The sequence below is a fragment of the Camelus dromedarius genome, chromosome 9 (genome assembly GCF_036321535.1).
Source record: "Camelus dromedarius isolate mCamDro1 chromosome 9, mCamDro1.pat, whole genome shotgun sequence".
In the NCBI taxonomy this organism is placed as follows: Eukaryota; Metazoa; Chordata; class Mammalia; order Artiodactyla; family Camelidae; genus Camelus; species Camelus dromedarius.
In genome coordinates this window covers 33,779,949-33,804,535 of record NC_087444.1, presented here as the reverse complement: position 1 = coordinate 33,804,535, position 24,587 = coordinate 33,779,949, and the positions used below count along the sequence as shown (strand labels likewise).

General features: G+C 48.7%; 1 protein-coding gene across 4 annotated transcripts in view; it reads left to right on the top strand.

Moving 5' to 3' along the window:
* ZFHX3 (zinc finger homeobox 3) overlaps positions 1-24,587 on the top strand; it is a 260,031-nt gene that overhangs the window by 227,934 nt on the left and 7,510 nt on the right. For all 4 annotated transcript variants that reach the window (XM_064489014.1, XM_064489012.1, XM_064489013.1 and 1 more), the window contains 4 exons: positions 7,828-7,961; positions 8,106-8,306; positions 17,717-17,819; positions 19,099-24,582. In XM_064489014.1, coding sequence (XP_064345084.1) covers positions 7,828-7,961; positions 8,106-8,306; positions 17,717-17,819; positions 19,099-24,582 — 5,922 coding nt within the window. The remainder of the gene's footprint in view (positions 1-7,827; positions 7,962-8,105; positions 8,307-17,716; positions 17,820-19,098; positions 24,583-24,587) is intronic.

Here is a 24,587-nt window from a genome sequence, read left to right as displayed (position 1 = left end):
CCTTATGCATATTTCAACAAGGAATTAGTACAACAGATTGATGCCTCTGATGTGGTGCTTAGCACTGTTTTTTCCCCGAAGGTGCTGACAAGCAGCAACAGCCACCAGTCATCGTGGGCCCGCCATCCATCCCACCTTGGCTGCTGGGAGAGCATGGCACCATCCCCTGTTCCCAGAATCCTGACTTGTGGGCACAGGGGCCAGTGTGGGTCTCTGCATCCTTCCCAGGGCTGAAGCAGAGGGGGCCTCGGACTGCTGTGACCTGCAGGTGCCAAGGCCTGTGAAGCCTGTACCAAAAAGATGCTTCCTCCTCCTGCAAAGTGGAAAGAGCCCAGAGAGGTGTTTGCCCCTTTCCCAGAGGTTCTCTAGGACACGTGGACAGAATGAGACTTCCATAAGCAAAGCAACCTGTCCTCACTCTGGATTATGCTGCTCACAGAACACGTGGGGGTTATTCCTTCCGAATTTCTAGCTTTGAAAGTCTGCGTTGGTTGGGTTGGGGCAGACAGATTCCCTGAGGGACAGCCATCTTTCACCTTTGGCCTGAGGGGGAGACATCTAGCTTTGAGACCCGCCCTGGCTTTCGTCCCCGAGTGTCCATGAGGAGAGTGTCATTTTTAGCAAGAGTCAGCTGGAAGTGGACAGCCAGACCCGCGCACACCTGCCAGGCCCCGGTACTTAATTCTAGTCCACCCATGAAGCTGGTTCCTGCCAACTGCAGGAAGCTTCGGCTCTGAGGGCGGTTCTCCGAGTGTGGCTGGACCGTGTCAGCAGGACCTGGGAACTCGCCGGAAATGCAGCGTCTCTCAGTCAGACCAGTTCTAGTGGGTGGGGCCTGTTGGCTGTGTTTTAACAAGCTTTCCGGGAGGTTTCTGACTCACACTTGAGTTTAAGAATGTTGGGGCTTTGACCGCGGTGACCTGTGTGAAGTTTGAGACCCATTTCTTCTTTAACTGGATGGCAAGGCCGTGGGACCCTCCACGTGAGAGGGACTGAGCTTTCCTGAAGGACACTGGTGCGCAGAAGAGGTGTGGGTCCTGGTCTCGGCAGATGGAACCCTGGATCGCAGGAGCCGGCGTGGGAAGGAGGTTTGGTCAGATGTTGGGGTCACGATGAAGAGTGATCAGGGACCCAGAAATCTTTATCTGAACCCTGGTTAAAAAGTAACACCTAGGTGAAGGGGAAACGGACCTCTATTCTCACAACTTCCTGTGAATCTATAATTATTTCTAAATAGAAAGCAAAAGAATAATAATAACAACAGCAACAAAAACAACACCTCAGAGCTTCCGAATATTCCGAGTGCTGACCTGTCTGGTGCATCTTTGAGTTGGAGGGAAAAAAATGAGCCATTCATTCCCAGAGTAGCAGTTACACCCAGATGTCGTGTAACTCACGTTTCCCTGAGATCCTTTACGGAAACAGGAAGACGTGTCTGAGAAGTTGATGGGGCCCGTGCATCTCGCTCTCCATACCTGCGCATGTTCTCCTTTTTGGGTGGGTGGTTGTCCTTCTCTGAAGTGCTTTCTGGAGATGTCCAGGAGCAGCATAGCTTGGAGCTACTGAAACTGGGACTGTGTTTTGCGTAGAAGGCCCTAACCCTCACTGGGCTGGCCTCTGCGGCAGACTCCGCCCCTTCGGGCAGGCGGGGAGGGGCGGGCGTGAAGACCCCCGCTGGGTGTGTGGTGCGGGCCTCTGCTTTGCACAGGTCCCCTGACTTCTCCCTGAAATGTCCTTAAGTGCTTGGTTGGAGGCAGGATGAAGCCATGCATGTTTAAAGACCAAGTTGGCAGCAAGCAGACCCTTTAAAGGAACTTTTGTTCTCTGTATTAGGGGAGGAACTTAGGCAGATCTCTGGCCACCGATCAAGTGCAGGAGCTCCGTGGGAAATGCAAGTATGAGATCCTAGCCACTCCTCTGGGGAGGGAATTGCAAGCAGATGCCAAGAGCAGCTCCACATTCAACGGTAGAATGAAGATCACAAAGTCCAGCAGCACAGATGACCCTCTGGAAACAATGCCTTTCTGCTTTCTGGAGGGGAGTGAGAGCCTCTGAGAGGTGGAGGGAGGAGGGCTATGGAAAGAGCTCCCCTCACCTTTCAGTTCATTCTCAGTATGAGCTGAATAAACACTTTCAGTTCTGGTGAAGCTTCTGTGACTGGCGGGCTGAGGCCATTATCCCAAATCAGGCGTTGAGTATGGAGTTGTGTGAATTTTTTTTTTTTCCCTTAGTCAATGGAGATAGATAAAAGATTGCTGTAAATTTCTGGGGCAGGTGGCAAGCCAGTTTACGGAACACGAGGCGATGAGAACCTCTGGCTTACGGAAAGTAGCATGAATTAATAATCATTTAATTGGCTCCTCCATTATGTTGCTGGTTTGGGAGATGGAAGTTTAGATGGAGGGGCTGTCAGTGGTACTTTAGCTCAGAGTCTGATGGTTGAGAAGTGGGGGTGGCGGTTGTCTTCGGCCCCTCCTCAAGGGTTACCTGTCAGGCAGCATCCCAGGCCTTGAGTGGGCTTACCTCGGGGTCCCCAGAAGGGAGAGGGTCAGCACTTGGGTGAACGCCACTTCCAAGTGCCCCTGCACCACGAAGGGAGGAAATGCAGGGGAGACTTCCCAGCACCGCGGACAGCTCAGCACGTGCCCAGGGTATCCCCCAGGGAGGACTCTGGCCAGGGGCTGGCCTGTGGCAGAGAACGTCCACCATGCCAACAGCGCCATTGGTGTGTTGAGTGATGAGAAGGTGAATTTTGCTCAGGAAACTGAAACTTCCAGTACTTTTGATTTTCTTGGAGGGCAAGTCAATGTCTCAGCTAATGATTAGAGAAAGCCAAAAGCTGGGGACCTTAAGATTCCATTTCTACTTCATTTCCAATTTTTCTTCAAGGTTCTTTTTCACGAGGCAGCAACTCCATGCCCTCCCCAGCTTCAGAGTTGTACCACCACACTACCAGGTGGGAAATGAGGCATGTGTTGGCATTAAGTCCACCGGCAGTCCATGGTATTGGGAGTACAACTCTTAAGGTTTTTTGTCACCAAAATTTCAGTGACTCGGATTTTAGTTGGTTGGTGGGGATGGGAATGGGTGAGAATTCATTCTAGGAAGAGTGGTTTTATCAGGTGAAGTTAAAGGGGCTGTATTTCCACCATACTTGACCATTTTATAAGCCCCCTAAATTGCACTATTCTTACCTGTTCTTTAAAGTGAGTCACCTCCTACCTGAAACCTTTTATGAAGCTTGTTTTAATTATTGTAGAACATAATAAAAGCACTTCTTGGAAATTGCAAACAAAACTTGCATAAATTCAGATTGGCTCTCCTCTCTTCTCTACTCCCTCTAATTAATATGACAGGAGGGGTAAATATTTAAGTGATTCTTTTTAGAGGTTAAATACTCCCGAAGCAAGTATGTTCAAAACAAAGGATATCTGGAAATTGATGTCACATGAATGAGTTTTGTTTTTCCTGAGGAAGCCATGCACTGACGACCGTGTTTCCCTTTGAAATGAAATTATTTTCCCTAGAATGTAGGGGAACCTAAGGGAATAAAATGGAGAGTCATGAAGCAGGTCAGTCCCTCTCAGCATTTGTCTTTGTCAGATGTAGTGGCCAGCTCATCCCAGTTTAAGGGGGAATGTGGCTTTCGGCCCAGAACATCAACTTTGAATTTTCTGTACTCTGTAACAGAGACATGTTGGTCCTTTTCTTGCCTCACCAGCGAGTTGGGTGGGGCAACCTTAACTACTGATAAGTTGAACGAGTGTTTGTTCACTCCTTAGAAAGTCTGCGTGGTAAGGAATCCACAGCTCACATCCCGTCAGGCTGTGGTTGGGGTTGGACCTAGCATTCCGTTGTCCCAGTCTCACACTTGCCTCACTGTATAGAGTGTGTAATCCATGGCATGTGCACATTCACAATTCCTTACCACAGTTTTAAACCCTTTGAAGTGCCAGGAGCCCAGCATGTTGCCTGTGGAAGATTCACTGAGATTTAACACATATTTTCATAGGAGATAGCTGCCAAAATGAGGAAAAATTGCTTGAACCAACAAAGTAAAAAATACCACCTGATGTTTCGCACAGTATGGATCTAAATATTAAGTTTTTCATGGATAGTTGAATTTAAATGTTAAACTCTTAATTATAATACTAAAAATATAATATATCTACATGACAAACGGAGAAAATAGGGAAATGGTCCATGATGCCATCACCTAAATACAAGTCATTTTCATCTAGGTTTTTTTCTTGTAACACCTATTTTTTACAAAGCTGTATCATTGTATAATGCCCATTCTAGCCTACTTTTTCTGATTAACATTCACAAGGATTTTTCCTTATTGCTTCATAGCTATCATTTTTAACGTCTTCTGATACTCAATAGAGTATGTGTACCGTTGTTTACTTAACCATGCCCTGTCGTAAAAGATCTAGATGGTTTCCGATTCATTCTGTCATCATAGAAAACTGACACTTTGAGTTGTTACCAGTACAAACCAGCAGTTCCAGGCACTGTTTAAACTATGGCTTGTCTCTTGAGCGCACCAATTTCCATTCACTACTGTGACATCATAGTGACCTTAAAGTGACCAGTAATTAATTTTTTTAAAAAATCATGTTTTCTAGACTGACATCTCTCCTAGAATTTAAGCTAAAGTTCGAAAAGTCTTCAAAGCAGAAAACCACAGTACTTTCTCTTTTGGTCCTCATCCCCCCGCCTTACTTGGCCCCCAGTATATACTAGTGACAGAACTGAGGGAGAAGTTGCTTTTGAGACTCTGGCCCTTTTGAAGTCATTCAGAGAGAAGAGGCTTGAGAAACCCAGACTGTCGTGGCCGGTAGCAAGCCCTCACCCAGCCTGCCAGTGAACTTGCACAACTGTTTGCCCATGTACAGAAATTATACAAAAGCTTTGGTACCATGTTTTGATAAGGATTGACATTTTGATGCCTGGGGTCAAGCCAGGAGGGGGCCTGTCAGCCTAGTTAACCTAACTCTTAGGAGCAGTCCCCCCATCACCCAGGGAGACACCAGGGGACTGTAGCTGGGTGTTAATAGACTCTGCTGTAAGAAAGGCATGGCTTTATCTTTAGAGAAGAAACCTGGTGTCCACTTCTAGACAGATCTGATCTAATAAAAGTGCCGGGTGCCCGGTGTAGAAGGGAGACGGGCCTCAGAAGATTTTATTCCAGCGGATGCCATTTTCATATTGTAGCAGGGCTGTTGTGTTCCTCTGGAGAAAGAGGAATGAGTGAGCGAGTGCTGATTTTATTTTTTTTAAACACTTTATAAGGACTCCTTAGCTCGAGCTCACAAAGGAAGCTTTAGAATTCCAGAGCAGTTTGAGAGTATGAAAAAAAAAGGTAATAAAAGTCCCCCTCTCCATGCAGGGGAAAAGAATAGTGGCTTCTGAAACCAGATTTCTCACCTCTGCAACCTCGTCACAGTTCATCATGCGTGCGGCACTGAAGGAAGAGGGTGGACTCTTTGGTCCTATGAGGAAGCTAATGCTGACTGGGTTACACTGTGTTTGCTTTTCAGGGAGTGAGATGAGTTGGGTGGTCTCAGCCTCCGTGCTCATTCATCCACACTGCCGAGCAACTGCACGACTGATGGTCTTTCTAAAGGGGGGCGGCAGGCAGATTGAGGGCATTTACAAGGGAGTGTCACGGTCTTGTAAAAGCAAGTGTTGTTTCAGGTCAGGCAGACTAACAGAAAGACGGGGATGGGTGTTTAGAACAGAATCTGTATCTTGGCTTGCCTCTAGCGGAAGGAGGAGCAGAGAGCAGCTCTTTCCTAACTGTAAGCCCCAAGCCTAACCAACCCCTGCAGGCTAGAGGTGGAAATAGGGAAGGTAAAGTACAGCTCTAACACATAAGCATCCAGAGTATCACCTAATGCACTTGAAGGCTTAACATAGAAGATACCCAGTAAGCAGAAATGAAAAGTGGTGGAGAATAAGGAACCTTCTGGGGGCAGGGTGAACTTAAGTCCCTGAAACAGTATAGACTCCTATTGTGGGAGTGTTCAGGCAGGGACCCATCCCACTCCGAGGCCTAAAACCTGCGACATGAGGTTCTGCGGGATCAGGCCTGTAAGGGGCCAGGAGATGGGGAGTGGGCCATGGGGGAACCAGACTAGAAATGTTACAGCACCTAGTTAATTGGCAGCCAGTCCATCACATTAAATATCCAGCCATCATGTATTACCTTTCAAGTGAAAATGAATAACTCCCATTAAGAGCAAAATGGGTTTGAAGTCGATTCAAGACAGATTAAAGTACTGTTATGAATGTGTGTGTTGGGAGGAGGAGAGGGTCTGTGTGTAATATGCTTGTCCTTGTACTTTTTAAATAATAGATGTTCTGCAAACTTATGTAGACTAGGTTATCAAGATACTGGGATGAAAGGTCACAAGATGTGCATGCTGGGAAGAGCACCAACTTCCTGGAATATTTTCTGCATTTAGCAATTTTTTTTCAAAATTATCATGTAGCCTTATGATTTTAATGTATAAAATTGATTTTTAAAAATTGTTTATTAAAGCACAGATCTGTAACAGCAGCATCTTGGGTATCAAGAACAAATTTAAAAGCTGGAAACATGTGCTAAGTAACTAGACTGGATGAGACAGCAAGCAGTTTGACCAAAGAGTGAAAACTAGGCTTTCTAAACCAGTGACCTCAACGCCAAGTCAAATTATTTTTCAGGGAGGGAGGGCAGCCGGTATATATTGCCTCACTGTCATTTTCAGGATTTTGTTTTTTCTTAGCGCTTTTAGCAAAATTCTGAAAAATGGAGTTCCACATCCAAGACAAGTGAGAGAGCCGACCCTCAAGATACTGACCAGGTTTTGGAAAGGCCACATCTGACCATCTGGGGATTTGTGTTTATATTGGAGAAGCCCTGCTTATTTATCCTGATTAAAACGCTTTTAGCCCAGCTGTTTTTCTCCTCAAAATCTTCCAGATCCCTTTCCATGTTTCAGCGGACTCCTTCCGCCAACACTTCCACACCCCCTGTTTGCTACCAAAGTCTCTCGTGACTCTCCCCCTTAATTAGTGTTCTGTGTTGCCAGAGGAGTGGGGTGCGGGGGGCACGGTTTGGGCAAGTGGACGGGAAACTTTCCCTCTCACCACCCACTCTGAAGAAACTCTCGCGTCTGGCGCATTAGCTAGATTGGACGTTGGATTCATGCCTTGTCTAGTTTCACTCTTCAGTTACTTCTTCCCTGAAAGCAATTTGCTGAACCCAAACTTGATTTTTTTGCACGTATTTGTATGCAGACGTCCACGTGAACCTTTCTCAGGTTGCGTTTATCATGTCTCCTGTGCTGTGTTGTGATTTCAAGAGCTGTGACAGTAAAGTTGGGGGCACACAGTTGATGGCATCTGTGAAAGTGGGGTGTGCCTGGTGCTCGGATTGACTCATGGCTGGCAGAGCAGCTGGTGAGACAGTCCCACCGCCCTCCCAGCCCGACCGCCCCCCCCATGAGCCAGCAGGTTCTGTCTTGATTGGCAGAAGTCAGAACAGGCTGAATTTAGCTTAACCCAACTCCAAGCCTATTAGTCCATTTCTTTCCCTTTTTTCTCTTACTGTTCAGTTGTTAAAGTTGTGTAGTGACAGAAATTCATGGGGGAAGAAAAGAAACACTTGCTGCTTTTCCAGTGTGTCTGACAGATCAGTCCGGATGCTCATCCTACTTTGATTTTGGTGTTTCAGGAAACTCCTGTGCTATAAATGAATTTTGATTTTCACCCAACACAAAGCCTCTGGGAGCTGGCCTGGTCTGGCTGCTGTATTGCATCTTCTGCTTTTTCTTCCAGCATCGTCCAGCCAAGCAGAGAAGGAGCTGACAGATTCTCCTGCAACCGCCAAACGCATCTCCTTCCCAGGTAGCTCGGAATCTCCTGTGTCTTCGAAGCGACCAAAAACATCGGAGGAGACCAAACCTGAGCAGGTGAGGCCGGGAGGGGCTCTGCTGGCGGGGGGAGTGTTTCAGACCCCAAGGGCGCATGAACGCTCGGGTGGGCGGGGCCTGGGGCAGACGCGGTTGCCGGTGGGAACCGAAGCTTCAGCCAGCAGGGTGGTGTGTTCCCCGCAGATGTACCAGTGTCCCTACTGCAAGTACAGCAATGCCGACGTCAACCGGCTGCGTGTGCATGCCATGACGCAGCACTCGGTGCAGCCCATGCTCCGCTGCCCCCTGTGTCAGGACATGCTCAACAACAAGATCCACCTGCAGCTGCACCTCACCCACCTCCACAGCGTGGCCCCCGACTGCGTGGAGAAGCTCATCATGACGGTAAGACAGCCAGGGACAGGACCTGGTGGCTCTCTCTCCCCGGGGGTCAAAGGCGAGGCGGTACCACGGACAAGGCTTTGTGTTATTGGACGAGAAAGCCAGTGGGAGCTGGAAATGTCACAGATGTTCACCTGTCCCTGCCTTAGATGTGGCCTGTCCACAGCGTGACCATGGCCCAAAGGGCCAGATACTGACGTGTTCCCCAACATCCCTCATCATCCTCTCTCCCCGCGGGATGCAGAGGCCTCGACGAGGTAACCACTTACATGAAGAAACTGTTACCCAGATTTGCCAAACCTTTACTGAGCAGGTCGTGTTCTTGGTTGCCCTTATATTCATCATCTCTCATTTCATCCTCATGGCCACCCCGTTTTTAAAAAGCTTGACATGTTTACCTGAACAGCTGAGGAAACTGAGGCTCGGAGAAGTTAATCAACTTGATGCCACTTGTCAGTGGCAGGGGTGAGGTTTGAACCCACAGTCTCCAACTCTAGGACCGCAGCCCTGCGACGTGGGAGTTCCTCAGCGCAGGAGGACGCTCGGTCTGCAGCACGTGTTGATTCGTGAACAAGGGCTTTGCCTGTGGAACATGTCGTTGCTCTGCCTGCAGGGCCTGGCTCTAAGTGGCCGCTATAAACATGGCCCAAAAAAGTAGTATAAGGGTTTAAATCTATGCAATGTGAAAGCTTTTCAAAATACTACAGGTAGCAGTAATGTCCTCCTTTCTGTCTGGGGTGGGCTGCTGGAAAGCCCTTACCTGATTATGAGGGGAAAACACCACCAAGGAGAGATTCTCAGCTCTGACCTGCTTCAGCAGTGGAGTGATAAGGCCATTCCATTGCCTTTGTGTGTGAAGACTGCCGTGCAGATCACAGACATACCACCTCTAGGCATTTCCCGTTTTCACTTGGTTACACAAAATTAACGAATAACGTTGTAAGTGGTATTTAGTCGTGAGGAACATATAATTGAGGATGCATCCAGAGGATTTTAGCAGCCAGCGGGAAACTCAGAGGTGACCTAGCATGAATTTCACTTCAGGTATAAATTCACTTTCCATGGCTATTTTGAAATAGACAGACTGGTGAACATTATTGAAAGATTCTCTGTAAGTAGAACTCCCTTGGTGGGTAGGTGGGTTTCTGTGTTACAAGCGTCCTTGGAGCTCTCACCAGCCTTGGGAATAACTCAACAAGGGGGATTGTCTCAGGCCTCATCACACCTCCCACTGATGGCCTGGAATCGGGGGAACCTGAACGAACAGGAGGAGACATGGGGAGGGAAGCACTTTCAGTACTTAACGTTGTTCTTTTTCTCTGGTGCTTATTTTTCTGGTCTAACGTCAGTCTGGCCTAGGAAATGTGAGCCTATGGGAATCTGTATGATCGACTTAAATTAGACTGCAGGTTTCATTTGTAAATCCTTAGGGACAAGTATATCAGTTATATTTCAGATAAACATGGTTTGTCACCTTTTTCTAACAGCAACAGTATGAAGATTCCAAGTAGTGAGTCTGGGGGGGTCACTGAATCTTCTTCATTTACCAATGGAGTCTTTGAGAGTGGGATGTTACTGCTGTGTTTGCTTGGCCAGTCCCTGCAATATTTCTGAGTGTTACCCATTCAAGCAGTGATCCTCAACCTTTTTTTCTGGAGATACTGGAAAAACTTGTTCATTAGCCTTTCTGGGTTATTCTGTGTATAAAGTTTGACAACCATTGTTAAGAACTCCAAGTATTCTGCATGTACAGAATTGTGTGTACAATGCCAGGGAGCATAAGGATACCCTAAAATTCATCCATGGAACCAAGTTAATAAATGCTGTTCGAGAAGAATCCCTGAGAACATAATTATCTAGGAGAAACATGCTCCCTAAAGGGGCTATGCTTGACACCCTGGGTACCTATCTCATCTTTCCGCAGCAGACAATGGAGATGTTTTCCACACATTTCTGAAAAAAAGTGTGCAAACTGTGGGAAATGTGCTGATTATAGGAAGTTCATTTGCTAGCAACAGAAGAAAGCTATAGGAAATAAAGTTGGAAGTTATAGGAAATGTAATCATAAAAGGGTTTTACACGTAAGGGCATATGTAAGGTTGGTTTGGTACCTGTCTTTGCTTGAGAAGTTGGACTTACTACATGGCTGTCAATATTGAATTGGTTTCTCCAGTCATGAGGATGGTCTGCATTGAGCTAAGCAGTTCCACCCTGATCCTTTATCCGGATCAAGCAGGAAAAGATGAGCAACCAGGGTTAGAGGGCAATTTGTGGCCATACCTTGGGGTGAACCCAGCATCCTGCTTGAGGACTGGACTGCTGATCTTGGTCTGTGCCCTGACAAATTAAGCAGTTGCTGCAGTCCTTCTTTGGAAAAGTTTGGTGTTAGAACGGAATTTGCAATTGTTTTACAACTAAGTGATTATAATGAACCTGTGGTTAAAATCATGCCCCTGGAGGATATTTTACAGCAATTTTATTAGAAAATTGGCCAAGGGAAAATATTGGTTAGGCTTTCTGACTATATATATAGCTGTTTGTTCCTGGCCAGCTAGAGCAGGAGACTCTGAAAACAGCCTGATAAGAAATGCCCCTCACATCAGAGCTCCATTTCAAAGCTGTATCCTGAAGGAATGGTCAGTGTGCAGTCGTTCATCCTCCAAGAGGAGAAGGTGATGTCTGCTTTGTCCCTGAGTGGATGAATGGCAGTGAGAGGAAGGAATCTTCTTCCTTGCCAGATGGTTTGACTGTAGATTAGGAAAAGCTGGCAAAACCCACCAAATAGACAGTTCTTGGCAGAGACAGGGTGTGTCCAGGGTATAAAGCTATAAATTCTGGTAAATATTTTTTGCTGTCTGGATCCAAGATCTTGGGATCTGGCTTGAATTGGTTTTCAGTCCCTCTAAAAGTAAATTCCACCCTGATAAATGGAAATAGATTACTTTCTACACAATGTATTTCCGTTCAGTTGTAAATGGAGAGTGTTTTGAGGAGGCTTCATTTAATAATACCTTATCAGACAGCTTTCAGGAACCTGCAGTGTCTAATATGTCTGTTGCTATGGTAACAGCTGCTTGCTTATGCTCTGCATCTCATATCTGTTTCTTCCGTGGGCCCCCTTCTTTTTACTGATGAGGGGGCTTGAAAAATATTATCCACTGGGAACAATTGCAGCTCTGGCCCTCCACTAGGGAATCTGCACCCACAGCACTTCATTCTGCTTGGCCTATTGGAAACAGAGCTCCAGAGGGTGTCTTTACACACATCATGTGAAAGAAGGAAATCTATAAAGCTTAAGGCAGTGAGACCAGTGCCCCTCCAGACCCCACTAAGCGCCGCCCCCCTGCCTCCGCCCCCGTGTCAGTTACACCAAACGCTCACCCAGTCACAGAGAAGTTAGAAGATCCCAAATTCGTGGTGGGGACGTAGGAGCTGCTGCTCGTACCCTCCTTTCCCCACTGTTTTAGGGAAGGAGGGCTGAGGGTGTGAGGGATGGGTTTCTAGCCTCTAAATGAGAAAGACCACCTACTATGCATTTCAGTACTCTTAAATTATTCTAATTGATCGCTGTCCTCAGTGGCAGGACACACCACTGGGATCCTGGAGCATTAATATGGGGAAATTGTCTTTGTTTCTCCATCACTTAACAAAGTATGACCTCACGGTGGAGAAAGGGATTGGCTCTGGAGCAGCCGGGAACACCTTTTTCTCTAGCCCTTCGTCTTTGCTCCCTTTGATCATTCTTACGTTTTGTACACACACAGGTTCCCCTTCTCTGTTTCTGGCCCCGCACTGCCTTCAAGTCTCTCTCCTGCTGACCAACCCCCACCGCTCCCCTCTCGTGGGATCAGGGGTCTGTCTCCTGTGATTTCTTGTGTCATCATCTGTCTCTCTGCTTGGTGTGTGCCTGTGCATCCGAGTCTCCGGGTCAGGCAGGCCACTGGGCCCCCCTGCACTGGGGCTCTCGGGTGGCCACTGGCCCGGGGGCTGTCGCACCCGCTTGGGTACCAGCTCTCACTTTGTCTCCATCTCAGAGGAAGGTAATGAAAATAATCGGGCTTCATTAATTCCAAGCCCTGTGAGATGATAGCCATTTGGAGCCTGTTTGCCAATTAGATGGTCTAAATTAGAAGTGACCTTGGTACGCTGCTGCTGCTCGCCTCTCTGAGTCTAATGAAGCTTTTCTCTCCAATTCAGTCTCTTCTCAGCTCTCTTTTCTCTCTCACTGCGTGTGTGTGTGTGAACAGTTCATGTGTTTCCTTTACTCCCACCTACCTCCTCTTTTAGTCTTACTCTTGGATTTTAAAATCTGGTTCAGGGCTGCGTTTGTTTCTGGCCCACATGAATGTTAACATGGCCCTGCAGTTTTTCCTCATGGGTTTTAGGTTTAAAATTTTTTAAAAAAGGAGGGGATAGGCAACCACATAGAAGACATTTTAGAAGGGAAATGAGACAAAGAGAGAAACGGCCCTCTAGACTCGTGGTCCAGTGCCCACGTGGCACACGTGGGAGGCAGTAAGGGACCAGCTCACAGGTCCTGGCGGCCATCAAAGTCAGGAGAAGAAGTGAGCTGGTGGACCCTCGCTGGCGCCATCGGCTTTGGATACACTGCTGGCTAGGATGCTCGGTTCTGGAAGCAGCTGGCTTAACTTCATGTTTAAACTTTCTGAACAGGACCAATACCACAATCATAAGGATGTAGAGACTGGCCAGATCTGTGCCAGGAAGGCTTGTGTCTGAGGCTTTCTGTCTTTTTTCTCTCCGTCTTGAGGTACTTCATTCTACTGATTTTTTTCATTGATAAGTGAAGGATTTGAGTCTCCTTGAGAGTCTAGGTTTTGGCAAATCTGCGCTTAGACTTGGAGTAGTGAGCCTTTCAGAAGGACACTCAGGCGAGCAGTGCCAAGGCCGTGCGGATGAGGATCTCAGAGAAACCAGGTTCAGTACTTTCTCTAAGAAAATACCTTTGCTTCCCAGCATGTGGAACTTGTTGGTTGCATTGATCTGACCTCAGACAGGGTGGCCTTGAGAGGTGAATTTGCATAGACAGTCCTGTTAAGAATTAGCAAAGTGTATACACCCCTTGGCTGCTCCGGGGGTTGTATTTGGCCATTCTACACCCATGACCCAGAGAAAGCAAGGGGTGGGGAGGGCTCCTTGTCATTCCAGCTTCTTCTGTCAAGAAAGAATAAACATTGATGGCCTCTCCCAGGTGCCCGGTGTGGACCAGACCCACACCTAAGTCTGGATTTTTTAAGGTGTGTCGTTGGGGCTTTCAGGCCAACTCACCTTATAGAAAGTTGAAAGGCATTAAATCATAATCCAAAATAATGGTGAACTGAACAGGAGGTAGGAAGTAGGTATTTATGGACCTATGTCATCTTTCCTGATAGGTCAAGGGCAATTACCTAGAGTCCAGGAATTTCCCCCATGATTGCCGGAAATTACCTGCAATAGTTTGTGTTTGAAAGTATTTTTCTAGGAGCCTGCAGTTTTCTTCAGATTTTCTAATGAGTTTATGATCTCTAAAAGGCTAGTTATTCTGCACGTGAGTGGCTTGGGCACAGGAACCTGTCTTGCTCCACCTCACAAGCATGAAGCACAGGGACCTTGTACAGCATTCAGAGAGTGATGGTCAGATGAGTGGATGAGCAGAGTCACTGGATGGAGGTCCTTCCTTCTCTTCAACTTAAGCTTGAAGATTTTTGGAATCAGTAGTGGAACTCTTCTGTTTCTATTGTCATATATGAGAATTGCTTAAACTTAAAGATTTTCAGCAGAAAGTTCAGAGCAGAACTCCACATTTGTCTTGTTATACATAAGGCCTGTTTACTTGTTAGGGAGGAACAAGAGCCACTGTCTTCTTACTGTCGGCATCTTGGCTCAGAAGATGTTTCCTTCTTGCATCCTGTGCATTCTGCACAGTTGGCGGGGCTTGGAGCGGTGGGAGGAACACATATGGAAGATCTCCATGGGGCTGCCTTTGGGTGGCCTCAGATGACAATCTTGAGAGACGCAAATTCTGAGAAGTGATGGCTCTAATCAATTGAATTTTCTTACCAGAAAAACTTTGACTTCTGATAAAAAGGTCTGTTTTAACAGTCTCAGGACCCCTCTATACATTCATTAATGAGTCGAGTATGGGGGACATAATTTAACATACTCAGTGTTTACAGGTGTAAGATTATTAGGAGAATCAATCTACACGGATGTCCATGTAGAAAGTGTAGGGTCTGGACCAGTTGTGTACTATTGCCTGGCTAAACCTAAAACTTTGTCTGTGGATGGGGCGAGAGGGCGGGGAGTGAATGTATGATGCCGCAGGTGTGGTCTGCAGGGAGCTGGTGGCGGGATCCAGTCCTTCCAGGGTCCCTGCGGGTTGGGCCCGTTTGGACTGGCCGTGGTTGTGCTGTAGCCAGGTCTTATCCTCACACACACGCGTGTTCTGATGCTTCTGGCCAAAGGGAAGGTCTTTACAGAAGTGTGCTCAGCACTGTTGTGTGATTGCTTTTCCTGCGGATTTCAGCTGCCTGCCTGTCAGACACTGTGCCTCGGATTGTCCGAAGCTTCCACACAGTTTGGCAGCCAGCTATGGTTGGGAAACAAGGGGTGCCAAGGCAGGTGTTGAAGGAACTCTGCCTTTGGCCAACTCATTTTCCTCCATGAGCAGAACTCTTCCATGAGCCCCTGGCAAGACTACACTTTTGGCTCTTCACGAAAAAGCATGGAAACTCTGAGTGACAGCCTTGAGAAGCTGGTAGGGGAGGGAGGAGTGGACACAGACAGGGGAACACTCGTGTCTGGGAGCTGACGTGAGGGCTTCCAGTATCCTGCATGGCAGAGGGGCTTCCGTCACAACCTCTCTGTTCAGACACATGCGCAGATGGGCCCCACCGGAACATCCCCATCCTCAGGTTTCCATTTAGGGATCCTCTTCTTTGCCACTTGGGAATTCCTTGCCCATGAAAATTTTCTATAGCAAGCAGTTTTTGTTTGTTTTCAGGGAGAGACTGGGGACACTATAGATGAGAAGATGCAGGTAGGTAAAGTAATTACTTAAACACATGTGGGGCAAGACTTATGGGTTCGGAGGCCCAGATTAAGATGCAGAGGAGCATGTGAGGTTGATGATTATATTTCGGGGAGAGTTAATTGATGGAAGGTGAAGGCAGACAAAGAACCGCTGCTTACTGCCTTCTTGAATCCCAATCAGGAATTATGATTAAAGTCGCGGCGAGACAACAGAGGGCTGATGAATTGGTGTCTTTTTTTTCTTTTTTGCCGTCATTCACACTTGATTGACTTCAACCTTTCAAGTGCAAAAGTCTCTCTTTTCCATTATTATTCATAGCCATCTGAGTTTTTCTAATTAAAGTGTATGAAAACAATTACTGATCCATCGTACTGAGTCTGTTAGAGGGGATGTCTGCCTTACTGTAATGTGTATAAAAAGCCCACAGTTTTCTATAATGATGTGCAGCTGAGGTGTTAGATAATTTTATTCTTTTTTACTCTGTAGGGTTTTTTTTTTAATTTCTCATGATTCATTTTTTCATAATTCCTAAAGATCCCACGAAAGGACTGATCCTGCAGCTACAACCGAGAAAGGAGGTGGGGGGGAGTCTTTTTTCCTTTCCCTTTCTCCCCCTCTTGCCCCCAACCTCGTGCTCCCCCTCGGTCGAGCACTATAAATTAATCGGTGACCTTTCACTTCTTGGATTCCCGCTGGACTCCCCAGCCACACTGGTCAGAAATGCTTTCTATTAAAAAGAAAATAGATGGAATGAGTTTGGCAATCTCCGCTCCATTCCTAACGACTCATCAACAGCTAGCCTCAGCCAGCTGCCAACGTGCTTTGTGTGAGGGTGCAGATGTCTGTGAGAGCAGGGATCCTGTGTCACTCACGATCACCTGCCACGCACCTGCTCGTCGTCAACACAGGGCTTCTCAGACCCTTCCCCACAGTGCCTGTTGCTTCATTTTTGCACCTACGGGCATCTGAAATTACCCTAAAATGTATTGGGGAGTTACCTTTTGGTGTTTATGGGGACAGATGTCTGGGTTTCCTCTAGGAGTGGAAACAACTACTGATGATTCTTGTGAACGTGTCAGCAGCGATTCTGAGCAAGGCCAGGATCCCCAAGCCATTAAAAATTAATAGTGATTTATTTTAAATATCTAATTTTGAACAGTAATATGGGTGTTCCGGTCTTCGCAACAGCAAGCAAAGATACTATCTCAGTAGTCGTGTTTGATGGGACAGTAGTGCCTCCGGGTGGGGCTGGATGCCATGTAGAAAGGTTAGCAGTGGCTGTAAGTTTTTATTCCTGTAACCTTGGGGTCAGTTTATTTCTCAGGCTGTCATCAAGTTGGGGACAACTTCTAATTCATTTGGGAATATCATTGCAACTACCTTCCCACCCTGTGGTAGGCAGGGGGATATTGCCTTTCTCAACGAAGAACCTGTTATCCTCACATTGGATATTGAGGGCTTGTGATCACAGTAATGTAGGGCAAAAGATAACTTGTCTGGACAAGGTTCTGGCCAGATGGCAGGGAAGCCTGGAAAAATGTCTGAAGATCTGACCTAAGATTGTAGCTCTTTTGACTGAGGCTAATTCTGGAATTGCTGTTTTAGGAAACACTAGCCATGGCCCAGGTGGGGCTGCCCTGTTGTAGAATTTAGGGTGCGGGGCACCCTCTGTGGCCAGGACACTGGCTGGAATTTCCCCCTGATGCTGTGTGTACCTCGGGCAAAGGCTCCAGAAGAAATCCTGCCAGAAGTGAGCCGTAAGAAATGCTCATTTGCACTCAATCTCAGCTTGTAAAGGGTTACAAAATGTTGTTTCCTGGAAAATCTGCCAGTGTGTCTTCGTGTCCTTAGCCTCCCCTTTGTTCCCTTCTCTTCTGCTTACCCTTGCCTCTGTTCTTACTCCCCTCCTCTTCTTGCCTGAATACATTTTGAAAACAGTACTACAATGCTCCCTGCTTCAAGATTACAGTGTACTTTACTAGGTATGATTTAATTAGGGCCCTTATTATGTTTTCAGCAGCTTAAGGTGGGCCTTTCAACTTATCTACCTAATTGGTTGCACAAGAAGTTTCACAGCCCATGACAAAACATTGTCAGTGATCAAAGTCAAAATTCTGCATAAAGGAAAAATATTAATAATAAGATTATTCGTCAAGTGTGCACTGCTAATTATGTCCAGAATGTAACCGTAGAAACACTTTTGACTGATGTGAGCTTTGTCTAATAAACATGAATCTTCAGTGAGCTATGAAAAGTGACACCTCCAGCTTTACACTGGTGAAGGCTAATTTTGCTTGTTAAATAATTTTTACACGTTCCCCAGTTTTGTGTCTCTTTCCCCACATCTGACTCTCCTCATCTGTCTGCCTCTCGCGCGCAGGTGACCACCCCTGAGATGGTGATGCCCAGCAGCATGTTCCTCCCGGCGGCCGTTCCGGATCGAGACGGGAGCTCTAGTTTGGAGGAGGCAGGAAAGCAGCCTGGTTAGTGTCACACTTCTTGACCCCTGAGAATAGGAACAAAATGAAACCTTGGGCCAACATTTTCATGGAGCAAAGGTGCCAAGACTTCATCCTGGTGCTTCTGAGCTGAATGTAACTTTCCAAGGGGTGAGGGGCACTGTTGTCAGCTACTTGATCCTCTGGTGCTTGGCACGTGTTTGTGTACTAGTCATACGGTTTGAAGCAAGAAAAAGTCAGGTGAGAGCCAGCAGGGTTTCAGTGGACACATGTCCCCTTAAGCTATACATTTAGGGAGTGAATAACCAGAGACCCAGAGCACAGATCCATGACTTACCATCCTAAGCTGTTAAATACACCCTCTCTGGGAACTAAATTATTAGGGACCTGTGGAGCATGGGGTGATCACAGGGTAGTAGATTAGCTGTCTCTGCACAGAGTTCTTCTCTGGGACGTCCAGGATTGCCGTAGGAGGCTGCAAAGAGGTGCACTTGGAAAGAACGTTGTTGTAGACATAGATGCCACTGGTGGTGGAGCCCTGGAGTGGGGAGTCCTCGCTAGGTGGGTCATCAGACCTCTGTTTATGAGTCTCTCCTATGTCTTTCACCTCCTGTCAGCAGCTAAGATTTAAGTTGGGAAGAGTTCTGCCTCACTACTGGCCCACCTCCTCCCTTGGGACTTTTCCATGTAAGGCAGTGAACAGCTGACCTGAAGAATATTAATGGGTGTGATGATCTCACTGTAGACAAAAATTTTAATATATTATAATAACTAGCCACTTAAATGTTCATTACTTACTGAATAGAGATGACAATCAAAAGTCATGTTATAATAAGAAATTTAATGCCTAAAAAATATATTATATACATATATATATTCCAAAATTTCTTATAATGGACAACAGATCTTGCAGATTCCCCACAGCTCAGCACAGCATTCCTTCACATACTGTACAATTTAGATTAATGTAAAGGGGGCATCCTTCAAACCAGTTCTTGAGAAATTGAGGATTCTGCGTTAGGCAATTAAATATTGTCTAAAAGACAGGTCTGTGCTATGATATAGGCGTACTAGGAGTTGAAACTTTTCGTATTTCCTTTTCCTCCTCCCTGCTCACGTGTCCTGCTGATCCTCCTTGGTGGGGTGGAGTGCTCTGTGGAGAGAGTCTGTGTGCAGGTTGGATATTTCCCTCGTCATCAGAGTCTATGTTCATGAGGCCTTGCTGGGTAGACAGCTCTGGGTGCCATCCTTGAAACAAAGCCTTCTTTATCACTGGGCTTGATTTTTTTTTTTTTTTTAACAGAAACCTCAGAGGATCTGGGAAAGAACATCTTGCCCTCTGTGAGCACAGAACATGGTGGAGATTTGAAACCCACTCCTGCTGACTCGGGCTCTGTGAGAGAGGAGGCCGGCTTCCTCTGCTGGAAGAAAGGGTGCAACCAGGTTTTCAAAACTTCTGCTACTCTTCAGACGCACTTCAACGAGGTTCATGCCAAGAGGCCTCAGCTGCCCGTGTCCGATCGCCACGTGTACAAGTACCGCTGCAATCAGTGCAGCCTGGCTTTCAAGACTGTTGAAAAGCTGCAGCTCCATTCTCAGTACCATGTGATCAGAGCTGCCACCATGTGCTGTCTGTGTCAGCGCAGTTTCCGAACTTTCCAGGCTCTGAAAAAACACCTCGAGACGAGCCACCTGGAGTTAAGTGAGGCTGACATCCAGCAGCTTTATGGTGGCCTTCTGGCAAATGGGGACCTCCTGGCAATGGGAGACCCCACCCTGGCCGAGGACCACACCATCATCGTTGAGGAAGACAAGGAGGAAGAGAGTGACTTGGAGGATAAACAGAGCCCAACAGGCAGCGACTCTGGCTCAGTACAAGAAGACTCAGGCTCAGAGCCAAAGAGAGCTCTGCCTTTCAGGAAAGGCCCCAACTTCACCATGGAAAAATTTCTAGACCCTTCTCGCCCTTACAAGTGTACCGTCTGCAAGGAATCTTTCACTCAAAAGAACATCCTGCTAGTGCACTACAATTCTGTCTCCCACCTCCATAAGTTAAAGAGGGCCCTTCAAGAATCAGCAACTGGTCAGCCAGAACCCACCAGCAGCCCCGACAACAAACCTTTTAAGTGTAACACTTGTAACGTGGCCTACAGCCAGAGTTCCACTTTGGAGATCCACATGAGGTCGGTGCTGCATCAAACCAAGGCCCGGGCGGCCAAGCTGGAGGCTGCAAGTGGCAGTAGCAATGGGACTGGGAACAGCAGCAGTGTCTCCCTGAGCTCCTCCACCCCAAGTCCTGTGAGCACCAGTGGCAGTAACACCTTTACCACCACCAATCCAAGTAGTGCTGGCATTGCTCCAAGCTCCAACTTACTGAGCCAAGTGCCTGCTGAAAGTGCAGGAATGCCACCCCTGGGGAATCCCATCGGTGCCAACGTTGCTTCCCCATCAGAGCCCAAAGAGGCCAATCGGAAGAAGCTGGCAGATATGATCGCATCCAGGCAGCAGCAGCAGCAGCAGCAGCAGCAGCAGCAGCAGCAGCAGCAGCAGCAGCAGCAGCAGCAGCAGCAGCAGCAACAAGCACAGACGCTGGCCCAAGCCCAGGCTCAAGTTCAAGCTCACCTGCAGCAGGAGCTGCAGCAGCAGGCGGCCCTGATCCAGTCTCAGCTGTTTAACCCCGCCCTCCTTCCTCACTTCCCCATGACTACGGAGACCCTGCTCCAGCTGCAGCAGCAGCAGCACCTCCTCTTCCCCTTCTACATCCCCAGTGCAGAGTTCCAGCTCAACCCCGAGGTGAGCTTGCCGGTGACCAGCGGGGCGCTGACGCTGACTGGGACAGGCCCGGGCCTGCTGGAAGATCTGAAGGCGCAGGTGCAGATCCCGCAACAGGGCCACCAGCAGATCCTACAGCCGCAGCCGCAGCCACAGCCAAGCCAGCCCTCTCTGTCCCAGAGTCACTCTGCCCTACAGCCCAGCCAGCACCCTGAAAAGAAAAACAAACTGGTCATGAAAGAAAAGGAAAAAGAAAGCCAGAGAGAGAGAGAAGGTGCTGAGGGGGGAGAGGGCAACGCCGGACCAAAGGAATCACTGCCAGATGCCTTGAAGGCCAAAGAGAAGAAAGAGCTGGCGCCGGGGGGCGGTTCTGAGCCTTCCATGCTGCCTCCACGCATCGCCTCGGATGCCAGAGGGAACGCCACCAAGGCCTTGCTGGAGAACTTTGGCTTTGAGCTGGTCATTCAGTACAACGAGAACAAGCAGAAGGTGCAGAAGAAGAACGGGAAGACGGAGCAGGGGGAGAACTTGGAAAAGCTCGAGTGTGACTCCTGCGGCAAGTTGTTTTCTAACATCTTGATTTTAAAGAGTCATCAAGAGCACGTTCATCAAAATTACTTTCCCTTTAAACAGCTGGAGAGATTTGCCAAGCAGTACCGAGAGCACTATGATAAACTGTACCCTCTGAGGCCCCAGACCCCAGAGCCACCGCCCCCGCCGCCACCGCCCCCTCCGCCCCCGCTGCCCGCAGCACCGCCCCAGCCCGCCTCGGTGCCCGCCATCCCCGCCTCGGCCCCGCCCATCACTTCGCCCACCATCGCACCGGCCCAGCCCTCCGTGCCGCTCACCCAGCTCTCCATGCCCATGGAACTGCCCATCTTCTCGCCACTGATGATGCAGACGATGCCACTGCAGACCTTGCCGGCTCAGCTGCCCCCTCAGCTCGGACCTGTGGAGCCTCTGCCTGCGGACCTGGCCCAGCTGTACCAGCATCAGCTCAATCCCAGTCTGCTCCAGCAGCAGAACAAGAGGCCTCGCACCAGGATCACGGATGACCAGCTCCGAGTCTTGCGGCAGTATTTTGACATTAACAACTCCCCCAGTGAAGAGCAGATCAAAGAGATGGCAGACAAGTCCGGGTTGCCCCAGAAAGTGATCAAGCATTGGTTCAGAAACACTCTGTTCAAAGAGCGGCAGCGTAACAAGGACTCCCCTTACAACTTCAGCAATCCTCCTATCACCAGCCTGGAGGAGCTCAAGATCGACTCCCGGCCCCCTTCGCCAGAACCTCAGAAGCAGGAGTACTGGGGGAGCAAGAGGTCTTCGAGAACGAGGTTTACTGACTACCAGCTGAGGGTCCTGCAGGACTTCTTTGATGCCAACGCTTACCCAAAGGATGATGAATTTGAGCAACTCTCTAATTTACTGAACCTTCCAACCCGCGTCATCGTAGTCTGGTTTCAAAATGCCCGACAGAAGGCCAGAAAAAATTATGAGAATCAGGGAGAGGGCAAAGATGGCGAGCGGCGTGAGCTTACAAACGATAGGTATATTCGAACGAGCAACTTGAACTACCAGTGCAAAAAATGTAGCCTGGTGTTTCAGCGCATCTTTGATCTTATCAAACACCAGAAGAAGTTGTGTTACAAGGATGAGGATGAGGAGGGGCAGGATGACAGCCAAAACGAGGATTCCATGGATGCCATGGAAATCCTGACGCCCACCAGCTCCTCCTGCAGCACCCCAATGCCCTCACAGGCTTACAGCGCCCCAGCACCATCAGCCAACACGGCTTCCTCTGCTTTCTTGCAGCTCACATCAGAGGCTGACGAACTGACCACCTTCAGTTCAAAACCAGAGGCGAGTGATGAGAAACCAAAGCAGGCTGAACCCCCCAGTGCACAGCCAAACCAAACCCAAGAAAAGCAAGGACAACCAAAGGTAGAGCTGCAGCAGCAAGACCAGCCGGAGCAGAAGACAAACACAGCTCAGCCAAAGCTCCCGCCGCTGACATCCCCGGCTTCATTATCGCAGGCTCCTCCACAGGCGCCCCCGCCTCAGTGCCCCTTACCCCAGTCAAGCCCCAGCCCCTCCCAGCTCTCCCACCTGCCCCTTAAGCCCCTCCACACGTCAACTCCGCAACAGTTGGCCAACCTACCTCCTCAGCTAATCCCCTACCAGTGTGACCAGTGTAAGTTGGCGTTTCCATCATTTGAGCACTGGCAGGAGCATCAGCAGCTGCACTTCCTGAGTGCACAGAACCAGTTCATCCACCCTCAGTTTTTGGACAGGTCACTGGATATGCCTTTCATGCTGTTTGACCCTAGTAACCCCCTCCTGGCCAGCCAGCTGCTGTCCGGGGCCATACCTCAGATTCCAGCAAGCTCGGCCACTTCCCCTTCCACCCCGACCTCCACGATGAACACTCTGAAGAGGAAGCTGGAGGAGAAGGCCAGCGCGAGCCCTGGCGAGAACGACAGCGGGACGGGAGGCGAAGAACCTCAGAGAGACAAACGTTTGAGGACAACTATTACACCGGAGCAGCTGGAAATTCTCTACCAAAAGTATCTGTTGGACTCCAATCCAACTCGAAAGATGTTGGATCACATTGCGCATGAGGTGGGCTTGAAGAAACGTGTGGTACAAGTCTGGTTTCAGAACACCCGAGCCCGGGAAAGGAAAGGACAGTTCCGGGCGGTGGGCCCAGCGCAGGCCCACAGGAGATGCCCTTTTTGCAGAGCGCTCTTCAAAGCCAAGACTGCCCTGGAGGCTCACATCCGGTCCCGTCACTGGCACGAAGCCAAGAGAGCGGGCTACAACCTAACGCTATCCGCGATGCTCTTAGACTGCGATGGGGGACTCCAGATGAAAGGAGATATTTTTGATGGAACTAGCTTCTCCCACCTACCCCCAAGCAGTAGTGATGGCCAAGGCGTTCCCCTCTCACCTGTGAGCAAAACCATGGAGTTGTCTCCCAGAACTCTTCTTAGCCCTTCTTCCATCAAGGTGGAAGGGATCGAAGATTTTGAAAGCCCCTCCATGTCCTCGGTGAATCTGAACTTTGACCAAACTAAGCTGGACAACGACGACTGTTCCTCCGTCAACACAGCGATCACAGACACCACTACCGGAGATGAGGGCAACGCGGATAACGACAGTGCGACGGGAATAGCGACAGAAACCAAATCCTCCTCCGCGCCCAGCGAAGGGCTGACCAAAGCAGCCATGATGGCGATGTCTGAGTATGAGGATCGGCTGTCATCTGGTCTGGTCAGCCCAGCCCCGAGCTTCTACAGCAAGGAATATGACAATGAAGGTACCGTGGACTACAGTGAAACCTCGAGCCTTGCAGACCCCTGCTCCCCAAGCCCTGGTGCGAGCGGGTCAGCCGGCAAATCTGGAGACGGCGGGGATCGGCCCGGGCAGAAGCGTTTTCGCACTCAGATGACCAATCTACAGCTGAAGGTCCTTAAGTCGTGCTTTAATGACTACAGGACACCCACAATGCTGGAGTGTGAGGTCCTGGGCAATGACATTGGACTGCCAAAGAGAGTTGTTCAGGTCTGGTTCCAGAATGCCCGGGCAAAAGAGAAGAAGTCCAAGTTAAGCATGGCCAAGCATTTTGGTATAAACCAGACAAGTTACGAGGGACCCAAGACAGAGTGCACTTTGTGTGGCATCAAGTACAGCGCTCGGCTGTCTGTACGTGACCACATCTTTTCCCAACAGCATATCTCCAAAGTTAAAGACACCATCGGAAGCCAGCTGGACAAGGAGAAAGAGTACTTTGACCCAGCCACTGTACGTCAGCTGATGGCCCAGCAAGAGTTGGACCGGATTAAAAAGGCCAACGAGGTCCTTGGACTGGCAGCTCAGCAGCAAGGGATGTTTGACAACGCCCCTCTCCAGGCTCTCAACCTCCCTACGGCATACCCAGCACTCCAGGGCATCCCACCCGTGTTGCTCCCCAGCCTCAACAGCCCCTCCTTGCCGAGTTTCACTCCATCCAACACAGGTGGG